General features: G+C 45.7%; 1 protein-coding gene across 2 annotated transcripts; it reads left to right on the top strand.

The window, feature by feature from the left end:
• Window positions 1–485: 485 nt before the first annotated feature.
• LOC124654120 (protein IQ-DOMAIN 5-like) lies at window positions 486–6,475 on the top strand. 2 transcript variants are annotated; one of them, XM_047193150.1, is made up of 7 exons: window positions 486–634; window positions 1,800–1,920; window positions 2,953–3,168; window positions 4,065–4,289; window positions 4,982–5,095; window positions 5,284–5,794; window positions 5,999–6,475. In XM_047193150.1, the coding sequence occupies exons 2-7, from the start codon at window positions 1,837–1,839 to the stop codon at window positions 6,157–6,159; spliced, it is 1,311 nt and encodes a 436-aa protein (XP_047049106.1). In that variant the 5' UTR covers window positions 486–634; window positions 1,800–1,836; the 3' UTR covers window positions 6,160–6,475. The 2 variants fall into 2 exon arrangements, with proteins under 2 accessions (XP_047049106.1, XP_047049107.1); XM_047193151.1 differs by lacking the exon at window positions 486–634 and adding an exon at window positions 668–964.
• The last annotated feature ends 4,950 nt before the right edge of the window (window positions 6,476–11,425 follow it).

Here is an 11,425-nt window from a genome sequence, read left to right as displayed (position 1 = left end):
CCGGCCGACGATTGAAGGCGTACAACAACCTCCAGGCTTTCATGCCATGTTGGAGTCCTTCTTGTTCCATCGCAGTTGGCTCCCGGAGCTTCGCCCCAAGTGGTTATGTCCCCGGCGGCGAGGTTCTTGACTGCGTCGTGGTGCGGCGAAGCGGTGGATCTAGAGTTGGACCCGATGGCATTTCTTCAGCAACTTTTAGGGTCCTTAGTGCAAAATGTCTAGGGTTGTTTGTAATTTCTTTTTTCCCTTTTGCCCTCTCCGTAATTGTTCTCCCACCCCTCGATGAAAGCTTCTATGTCAAAAAAAAAAAAGATTATTTTTTTCCCTTTGTGTGATTCGATTTGCAGCTCAGAGATACCTCCCCTGAAATCTGGAGAAGTCCAAGGACCCGCATAGAAAAAAGGCGCTCTGTCACTGCCAAGTGGCAACCGCAACACACTCTGTTTGTTTTGTACCCCAACAAAAATTCTTTCCTCAGAATAATCCAAAAGCGAAAGCAAGCGAGCAGAATAGAAAAAAAAAGTAGAGAAAGGGGGAAGTTAGAACTGAGAAATCCAAGCCCAGACCAGACGGCGAGAGGGGAGGGGGACTGCTCGTCGGTGGCGATTCCGACTCTTCTCTACGCGCTGCCCAGGTGGAGTTCTTCTTCTTCTTCACCCCTCCCTCCCCATTCCCAGGAATCCATGCTCTTGCTAGGGTCTGTTTCTTTTCTTTGTAAAATTTAGGAGCTTTCGGGTGCCAGTTCGATTTCCTGAGGCAGCGGTTGCAGTTCTTGGGAGCGCGGTTGCTCCGGTCCCTGAGTGTGAGCACCGATTGGCACGCTTCGTCTCGAGATTGCATCGTTCCGTGACCCAGTCCATATGCCTGGCTCGCATTTCGCGCTCCGAAATTGGGGTTGGCTGCTGTAGGGTTCCGCCCTACCTGGATTCCTTCCCTAGGATTTTGTCCTCAAGGAATTCTGAAGGTTTGGTTTTCGTGTTCACTTCGAAAGGTTTAGAACTTTAGGTGTCGGCGCCTGCAAATGTGTCTTTCATTTCCTGTTTGTTGTGTCTCCTGTCCCCCAAAACTGTTTGTGCTGACTGCCGGTAAAAGATTGGTGTAAACGAAAATGTTCTTTTTTTCTGTTTGAGATGTCGGTGTGCGAGCCCTATTAGTATCACACCCATGAATTTCTGATTACTTCTTCTTCTTTAGCCACCGTACCGGCTGCTTTTAATGTTATCATTATGGAGCTGGTGCGTGGTTCTCTTCAAGAATTCATCTTCTGTTATTTTCTCTGTTATAAAATGGAGCAATTTGATGCTACTTCGTGTGTATTTTCTGCTGTCTTGCTTGCATACTGCTATGAGGTTATGCGGTTTCTGTTCCACTTGTTAGCCACTGTTTATGCAAATGTGGAAATTTTGGAGCTAATCGATGCGGATGTTCAGAAAAGTTACTTTGTTCTGCAAAAAATTGTGGAAAGTGGTACCAAAACTGTTCTTGTTGTGTAATCTTCGTTTCGTCTTTTGTCATGTTTAGGGATTGGAGCACTGAAATAGTGTCAGTGTGTGTTTACAATACTTGCTTGCTGTCCCTGTTTGCTGGACGACAGACCAGTTTGCTTGTATGATACTGTGGTAGCCCATGGGTTTGTTGTGATGGTTTAGTTTTCTTTTCTTAGTGACATTTTGGACACCAGCGTTGCCTTAAATTGATCGAAATACCCATATCTGTGATGCATTTTCTCCACAACTGCCACTGTATTGCTGAATTAGGTATGCCATTTATGTTTGATAATGATATTATGGTGTATACAGGTTTTAGCTCATAAACTTGAAGGGGAGAGGAGCCAGCATGGGAATTTCATCCAAGTGGATCAAATCACTTGTTGGGATAAAAAAGCATGGTAAAGCTCAAAATGGTGAAAGCAGCAAAGAAGTAAGTCAAAGGTTATTTACAGTTTCCTTTACAAGCCAGGATTTCCCCTACCCATTATTCGATCTCGATGCATCAGTTGGAATCCTGTGAAGTGAAAAGAAGATATGTGAGTTTGACGAACATACTAGCAGTTTATCCCAACATCTTATAAATTAACAAGCACAGTTAGAGAAATAACCAACTCCTGCCAAAAATGTATTCTAAAGGGCTAAAAGCAATGTGACAGCCTTGTTAGCCAGCATCACATAAAAAATGGTATCCGTTATGGTTGGATATTGTGATAGCGAATGGGTTGGGTCTATTTACTCATGTAATACTTTGTGCAGTTTCCTGCTTGTCTTCCTATGAATGTAAACAAATATAGTTCATTTGAATTTTGTCTTGTCCTGTCCAAACATGAGAAATCTTCAATAATGGTGAAAAACAGATGGTGTACCAGAACTCACTTGCAGCGAGACAGTGCTGTTATTGTTGACATGTCTCTATCATCTGACTGCGACTGTTGAAAGCAGTATTGCTTCCATTGTTCTCACGTCCACCATATGGTGGACAATGACAATGCTAAACACATGCTACATCAAGCTGTGGGCCAACCAACTAATCAGTTCCATACTATAATTTTAATTTTAAATGTTCGAATTTGTTTCCTCCTTTTTTAGTTCATGAATATGGTTAGCGCCACTGATGTTTTTCTTTCTTTCTAGTAAACCTGGATGGAAATCTTTCAGTTTACTTTGGCTGTAATAGTTTGCCAGATCACTACAAATACATCTCTAGCATTCATCCCAAGAACTGTACAAAAACAGCAGAAGATGAAATACACTCTTGTCGTGTGTACAATAGTATACCCTGAGGTTGATAATTTGTGCTGTAATGGAACTGGATGTAGATGTGTAATGCCACATCAAAGCATGAGATAATTATTAACAGGATTGTACCATTATACTTTGACGTATTCTTCCTAAAACTTTGGTTAATTGTCTTTAAATTATGGCAATATTGCTTCAAGACTAAGGTTTCTGCCTCTTGTAGGGGAGCTCTTCTGCTCATCTGCTGGACAAACGGAAACACTCCATGGAGACTGAAGGCATCCTTTCAGTTGCAGAACTCACAGTGCAAACTGAGCCATTGGCTAGTGACACCAATGGACAGACAATATCAGATTCTACGTCCTCACCGACAACATATCTTCATACAAAGGAGGATCAGGCTGCAACAGTTATTCAGTCAGGCTTTCGAGCATTCTTGGTATTATATTCTATCTTTGATTACCATGCTGTTACTGAGATTGTGAAACAAAAGCATGGAGAACATTGCATTTTGTGATGTGAATTAGCATGGAAACTTGGTAGTATCCCCAAAAAAATGGGGTGCACCCGCAACTAGTTGCGGATTGTAGTTTCCCCATTGTTCCAACTCAGGATTCAGTTTTATGCCAGCAACATATACAACAAGTGAGTTCCTCAAAAAAACATATACAACAAGTGAAATGCCACAAAATGTTGAGTGTTAGTTTCATAATTGATGAAAATAGAGGGAATGTGGGATTTATGTGAACTTCCTCCGTTTTGTTAGGCATGACAAAGTTCTGGTATATTTGTCTTGTGAAGATGCCCAAAACTATACTGGGATGCTAGGCCTATCATGTAATGTCACAGCTCACTTGATACACTTAAAAAAGGCTTCAATTGTACTATTGTTCTGAATTGAAACTATCCAGATGTACTCTTATTTGCTAGATGTAATGATTGATGTTTTCTCAAGAGGTATAGCCTATGGGCATATATAGTTGGAGCAACTATTGGAATAGGTATGGCGCGGGCTAAAGATGTAATCATCAGAATTTTTCTATGGATAGAGAGGACAGAGAATCGATTGATGCAATAACACTGGTTCAAAAAATATTCCCTATACTTGTATGTGGAAAAGGAATTTTTTCTGATGAGAATAGCTTAAAATTTAATAAAGGGTAAATGTTGAGTAACTCATGTTATATGTTATAAGCGTTGATCCGATCAGATATACTTATATGTAAATTAAGCAATAACCTGAAGATACAAATTTTGCTTCTCACTTCACAGGCATTCTTTGATGATATTTGGTTGGAAGCACATTGATATATTTTTTCTGGCATGGTCTACCAGGCTAGGCGGGCTTTACGGGCGTTAAAAGGATTGGTTAGACTCCAGGCTCTCGTTAGGGGTCATGCTGTACGGAAACAAGCAGCAGAAACACTTCAGTGTATGCAATCACTGGTAAAGGCTCAAGCTCGTGTCAGAGCAAGGCAAGTTCGCATTGCTTTGGAAGGTCAAGTGACCCAGAAGAAGGCTTCTGAAAATGTTCATGATGACCAAGCTCATGAAATTGAGGTACAGAACTGACCAGAAGTTAGTGCGTGATATAGTAGGCTATTTAATGCACGATATCCTTTCTAAGACCATATATGCAAACACATTTCAAACATATTTTTCGTCGAGAATGAGTTCACTTAAAACATAGGAAATTAGAAAGTGAATGGTGTAACCTGTGAGCTCACTAAGTTCTTTTCCATTCTTCTCTTGCACCAAGAGTAACTCATGTCCGTTAAGAACTATGTATGCTAAAATAAATGAAATTACATCTTCATGCAGCATTATATACTAGCTTTGTTTGCTGGTTTTCTGTTTATATACTTGCGGAGTTGTTGCCAAGATTTGTGTGTTGTTGGAATTTCAAATAATCTCGTCTCTTTGCTCTTTACATTCTTCCATAAAAGGAGTATATTATCTGTTGTAGTTTAGAAAATTGAGAAGCTTTAGCTGTGACTAAAAAGCACAGCAAAACAGTTTCTTGGCTGCATTGTTGCTATATCAAGATGTAGATTTAGAATGTCTAAATGACGAATGCACGATTGAACTTTTTTGCCTGTGGGAAAAGCTGTTCATATTTCTGTGTAGTTAGTCCAAGAATGAACTCATTAATCACAGAAATTACAAAGTGTCTGCCGGCTTGCCTAAATACCTAATGTGCACATTAATCAAATATTCACTGTTCAGAAATGTTACCAAACTATGGCATGCAGGAACGCTGGTGCGGCAGTATTGGCTCGGTTGAAGAAATGCAAGCTAAAGCATTGAAAAGGCAAGAGGCTGCCGCTAAGCGGGAAAGAGCTATGGCATATGCTTTAACACACCAGGTAACTTAATTTAAGCGATGACATTCTACCATAAATGTTTGAGTAGTCTTGGTTCTCAAGTGCTCCAGCAGGGGCTGGCTGGGTTTAAGGAATCTCATATGTTTTTTTCTCCACTGAAGCAGAAGAATAAATGACTTGATACTAAGTTGGCAATGTAAGCTGTGCTAATTTTCACTTTCCTTTGGCAGCGGCAAGCAGCAGGTTCCAGGAAACTGAAAGCGGCAACTGTCGAAGGCCTTGAGGTGGATGAGAACCAGTGGGGACGGAACTGGGTCGAGAGATGGATGGCGGTGCGTCCATGGGAGAACAGGTTACTTGACAGTAGTGCCAAAGAGAACGTCCCAACTGGTGACGATAAGCAGGCGGAGGACAATGAGGCCCAGGATGTTAAGAAGCCAGTAGGAAAAGTGCCAATTTCCAGTATTCACTCAAATGGTTCAAGCCAGAAAAAAGGCGCAAAGCACAAAAAGTCGTCCTCTGATGCAAGTGGTTCCTCGTCAGAGCAATCTGCAGCTGTGGTGCCCGCTACTTCTTTGGGATCATCAAAGCTGAAGCCGAAGACACCGGTCGAAACCTCTGAGGAAGTCAGCTCTCAGCCTTCAAATCTACAGGCTCCCCGGTCCACAAGCAATCCGAAAGAAAGGTCAGCAGCACAAGTCAACACACCAGCTAAGAAGCGATTATCTCTTCCTAACAAAGGTAAATCATCTGCATTCGGTTGCCAGTTAAACACCCGATTCCTGATTGCTTTTATTAAGAAAACTCAGCTATTCCGAACGGTATCTGTCATAAGTTTTGTATCTAGCTCAGGGTTTCAGCTGCAGTTGACAACTTGACATTCACTTGAGCTTAGTATGAACAGTTTCGCCACAATGGCACCTGATATCCATTACTTCTGTGCAGCGACTGCGAGCAGGGGAGTCGGAAAAGGCCCGGCCAGCAGCAGTGAGAAAACTCGGTCCATCGGTTCCAAGAACACTGCAGAAGGAGCGTCCAAATCTGACCCGAAACAGCGGCGGAGCCCTGCTAGCGCAACCTCGAAGAGAGTCCAGGCACAGGCCTGATAATCAACTCACTCACATTTCTTTCAGGTACTCAGTATGGCAATATCCTTTGTCATGTGTGTCATTGCATCTGTCATCTGTGTATAGTAGACCAAGGAATAAACCGCTGCATCTAGGTCGCTGCCATGTTCCATGCTTCTGGTTTGCGGGCCATTGCTAGTTGTGTCCCGACGTTTTCTCTTGCTTCTGTCATGTACCAGTCTGTAATGTTTTCTTCCACCCCAATGGAACTGAAGAAGCATTGAAGCAAGCACACGTTATGTGCATGTTGTGTTTATTCTTCCACATAAGAAAACCATGCTTTAATATTCCGTCATGTCAAGTTCTCCAGCACCAATGGTGGTTGGCACTATGTGGTATATGTCCTTGACCTTGCATATCCCTGTTGCTCAGTACTTGGTGGAAAGTTCACCAAGATTCTTCTCAAGATATTTGCATTGGCATAATGTGTTCCTTCTGAGCATTTTTATGATGAAAGTGGTGCATATAGTGTTTGCTTTTATGCAAAGCAGGATGGTATGATATGATGGATCTGTAGGTGCAATCATGCAATGCTTTGTAACAAGTCTCTTTATTAGGGCGCAACTGAAAGCCACCTGCTCGGAACCTGCTTACCTTTGACTAATGGATGTCCCTGCTAAGCTGATGTGTTGTTGCATTGCATGTCGCTCCTGGTTTTATGTCTGAAAGCATATGCTCAGGAATTAGCTAGGAATCCAAATGATCAAAGCTGCCTAGTCGTGGTAGCTGAAAGGTCTGTGTACAGAATTAATATTTGTGGACCGAGCTGAAAACTATTTTGGCCACACGTGTTCATCTTCAGTTTGTCATGGTATACTAACCATGCACGATCCAGCATTTTGTGGCTATTGATTTCTTGTCGTTGTTCAGCCACCATGTTGGTCCAGCGACTTCAACAATTTTGAACTAAAGGCACGACACTGTTATAGATCGGAGGAGGTATATATAAACTCTTCCATGTGAGTTGGCTTTATGAGAGGAACAAGATACTAAAATGCGAGAACCAACCTGAGGTTGGGTGGTTAGGAGGGTGGTTGTACCCCTAGCTCACCAGAGTTCAAATCCCAGGTTTGACATCTGTGTGTCTCATAAAGGCGGAATATTCTTTCAGTGGGAGGCGACGTTCCCGTCGATAGCGAGGCGCCTGTGGTGACTTCGTCAATTTTAAAATCCAATCCGCCGGCTCGGTCTTCTGGAGGTGCTCATAGGGGTAGGGTGTGCGTGTGTGCGCTTATAGGGGTGAGTGTATGCGCGTGTATGTGAGCGCCTGCGTTTGTACTGTGTTTCTCTCAAAAAAAAAAGATACTAAAATGCTTCCGCTAATTTGTAGTAGTAACGCTCTGATGCTGAAAGCTACCATGCATGATGTGAACAAAGGAGATTGATTCTTGTTTAGGTACTGTTATATATCTGGAAGGACAACTAAGAATTCGACTTTTCTTTGCAAAACAAAATATTATGTTTTCTAGCATAGGTGTTCACCATCGACTGGCTAAACTAATGAAAGAGTGGAAGAGCTACTCCATCTACTTCTAGTTCAGGCTACGCGTGTCGAAATTTACGATGATAATGCAACATATATATTAAAATATATCATTAGAAGGTTAGTGATCTACTTAATGATATTATTTTTATGTCTACAAATCTATATGTTGGCCAAATTGACAGAGATACGCGAGTCCATGAACGGAGTAGTATAATAAGTATCGTGGTCTTACATTAAATTTAAACTTAAATTATAGCACCATAAAAGAATGTTGGAGATTTATCTAAATTCGAAATATCAATACATTAAACAATATCTAGATATATTTAAATTTTAGATAAACTTGTGACATCTTTTTATGAATAGAGCTAGGTAGTATTATATGGATCAGAGGGTTTAGAACTCTACAACTGCGCTTGGTCTGAGATTCTCTTCTGAACAGAGCACATAACCTTACTTAACAGTTAACATGATTTGTTCGCTCGTGCATGCAGGAGCACTAGCTGTTGGCAACATGCAGTACAAGATGACGCAGCATGCATTCATGCATGTTTAACCCTAGATTCCACGAGCACTGCGACGAATTCATCCCCAGATTCTTATGGTCTTCCGCAGCATCAGATCTGCTCTCGGGCCCAGCGCCATTATTGGACGTTCCGAGCCGGCGTTCCCCTTGTGCACGCGCTTTGCTGTTCTCTTGAACGTCCCGAACCGGCGTTTCATCTCGGCGCGGCTGCGCGATATGCCGTGATACTTGCACCTGTGCTCGTACAGGGCCCACAGGGCCTCGTCCGACTCGAGGGACCTGGCGTTGATGTGGAGGTCGGTGCTGGGATCCAGCGTCGCGGCGGCGGGTTCTTCTTCTTGTTCTGAGAACCACGGCGGCGTGGGGGTGTATCCCGTCGATGTGTTCTGCTTACATGAGGAGATCAGATCGGGCGGTTGATTACCTGCGGGGGAGACGCCGGTGGCGCTACACATGCGCCGACCAGTCAGATAGAGCCGGGGGGAGATGGGGCGGCTGCCACCTCCGATGACGGCAGCGGGAGAGGCGCGGGATGCGACTGCCGCTGCCCGCGCGAGAAGCTTGGACACCATGGAAGCCATAGCCCTAGCCTAGGTCGGAGGTTGGGGCGCGTCGATGGTATCGGACCTTGGGACACGTCCAAATCGACTTATCTCGTGTACACCGATCACAGATTGGGCTGTGACAATCCTTTGGGAATTTTCGATAGGTGATCATCTATTTCTTTTTTTTTCTGCAGCGCCAACCAAGGGTATTGTATAATGGGCTTGTCTTAACAATTCAATTTTGTAGGATAATAGATGAGTTGAAAGAGAGAGAAACGAGGAAAATAGGTACTCCTATATGTCTTCTTATCTCTTACCACAAAAGATAAGAAGGTTTACTCTGTTGTGTCTTATCTTAGTCACATGTTCTCATGAATATCGATTGTCTGGACTGAGGACCCTCCTGATTTTATTGTGGATGTAATAACGGATGATGTATCTGTGATGCTTAAGTAATAAAATCCGCCATGATGGCTTTCTCTCAAAAAAAAAAGTCACATGTTTTTGAATTGTGGTTGCATTTTTTCTTGGCGTAAGACATAAGAGATCTACCAGACAGACATAACCTAACCATCGGAGTCACAAGACATGACAATAGGAACTGTTTCCTCTCGTGTTGCTCCCATGTGGTGGTGGAGAGGAACCCTAGTCAGCCGCTAGTGCTTCTCACCCTCTCCTCCCCCTCTCTGCCATCGCTAGAGGGCGGGGCCGGGCGAAACATGGCCAGCGCCGACGCCGGTGGGACTCCCTCCCTCACCTCATGGGAAGGTCGTTGGCATGGGAGCGCGACCTTGGGCCAGGGCATGGTGCGGCTGCCGGGCGCCAAGGCGTGGCCTCTACGGCCGCTCAGTGGACGGTGCTCTGGAGGTGTGCACCTTCGAGGACGGGGCTCCGATCTCAGGGTGGCAATGGCGGTGGGAGGCGCAAGCTTCGAGGCTGTCTTGCGGCTATCGTGGTCTACGTGTCGGCGGGGCTTGCTAGGGCCTAATCTAGGACGTAGCACCCGACATGCAAGTACGCCAGGATATCTCGGCGGCTACATCGGGGACCAGGATGTGGGATACGAGGCTGCCGATGAAAATCGAGCCGACTCCGGTCATACTGGACAATGACGGTGTCTCATGTGTCGTTCCCTTGTTGAAGGCATAGGCAATGCATTTCTTGCCACCTTGCTCGGATTGTTTCGGGGAAAAGCCTAGATTTGGTTCTCTTACATCGCTCTATGGAGATGCTATGATTCGTTCTCCCTCCGCTGGGGGAGGGGGGGTTGGAGCTGCTACAAGCCATAGAGGACAGAAGGTGTAGTGGCTTAGCTTCTACCGCATCGACGTCAACGAGTTTCGGCGGCATGGCTTCTACCGCTTCGGCGTCACCGAGTTTCAGAGACATGGGGTGCAGCGGGGTCCTATAAGACATCTCGTGTTATTGCCCTCTCTCCCCCAATCCATATTCTTCTTTTCTCTCTCTCTCTCTCTCTCTCTCTCTCTCTCTCTCTCTCTCTATCTATCTCTCTTCTCTGATGCATGTGAGAGTTAATGAGGTGAGTTATGGAGTTCTTGGCCTTAACGAATTGGTGCTCGGGCCTTAGAGCATCTCCATCCGCGTCCCCCAAAGCGTCCCCCAAACGGCGCCAGATCGAGCATTTGGGGGACGTGTTTTGTTCGTGCCGCGTTTGGGGGACGTCGCTTCCCAGCTGCGTCCCCCAAACGCCGCCCCCAAACAAAAATTCAAATAGTTTGCATTCAAAAGAGATCATTCCCGCCGAAGTCATCGCGATCAGAGTAGCCGCGATCAAAGTACTGGGCGCGCGATCATATTACAGACCGACGTAAATTAGAAGAAGAGGTTGGGTGACAGGGACGCCGATGGCGCATCCTAAGTCGACGTAGGCCCGTCGATCACAACGACCTCGTCGTGATCTGCCCGGTGTGCATGCTCCGTCGTCGACGCCGAGGCAGAGGCCGACGACGCCGAGGCAGAGGCCGACGCAGGTGTACTAGCCGATGTTGTCGAAGACGCGTCTGCTGGTGCCGGCTCTTGCTCCGGAGTTGGGGTTGCTGCCGCTGCCTCGGCCGCCGCCATTTTGGTTTCGATGTCGTCGAGGATCTGGCCTTTGAAGAAGTTGTGCACCGCCCGCGTCTGGGGAGGCATTCCTTCTGTCGCCGCTGTCAGCAGGGACATGTCCTCCTTGCATTTCTTGAGTTCCATCTTCTTCTCTTGACTCTTGAGCAGCGCCGCCCACCTTTCGTCGGTCTTTTTGTCGCGGGAGAGCAAGGTCGAGGAGACCTTGGCGAGGCACGATGTGATCGGCACCTGCATCTTCTCGATCGCCGTTGCGTTGGCCAAGGAGGCCTTCGCAGCCTTGTTGCCGATAGAGCGCCCTGCCGATCTTGCCAGCGGCGCATCCAGATCAATGGCGTCTTTCCCCTTCGACAATGACTGGCGCGTCAACCGCCATTTCTCGTTCATTTTGAGCTTGCTATAGCAATGCATCAACGCGAAAGACTTATGCCCTTCCGAGTACTTCCGGTACAATTCCATGGCCTGGCTCGCGCAGGGGCGCTTGGTCGTACGCCGGGGAGTAGAACACGACGTTCGGGTTGAAGCCGCCATGCGGCAGCGTATCCTCGTACCGCGGCGAAAAGTGTGGCGTCACGCACCCGGGAGTGGCGGAGGGGTTGTCCTTGT

Source organism: Lolium rigidum, chromosome 5 (genome assembly GCF_022539505.1).
Source record: "Lolium rigidum isolate FL_2022 chromosome 5, APGP_CSIRO_Lrig_0.1, whole genome shotgun sequence".
NCBI lineage: Eukaryota > Viridiplantae > Streptophyta > Magnoliopsida > Poales > Poaceae > Lolium > Lolium rigidum.
This window is presented reverse-complemented; position numbering and strand designations above follow the sequence as displayed.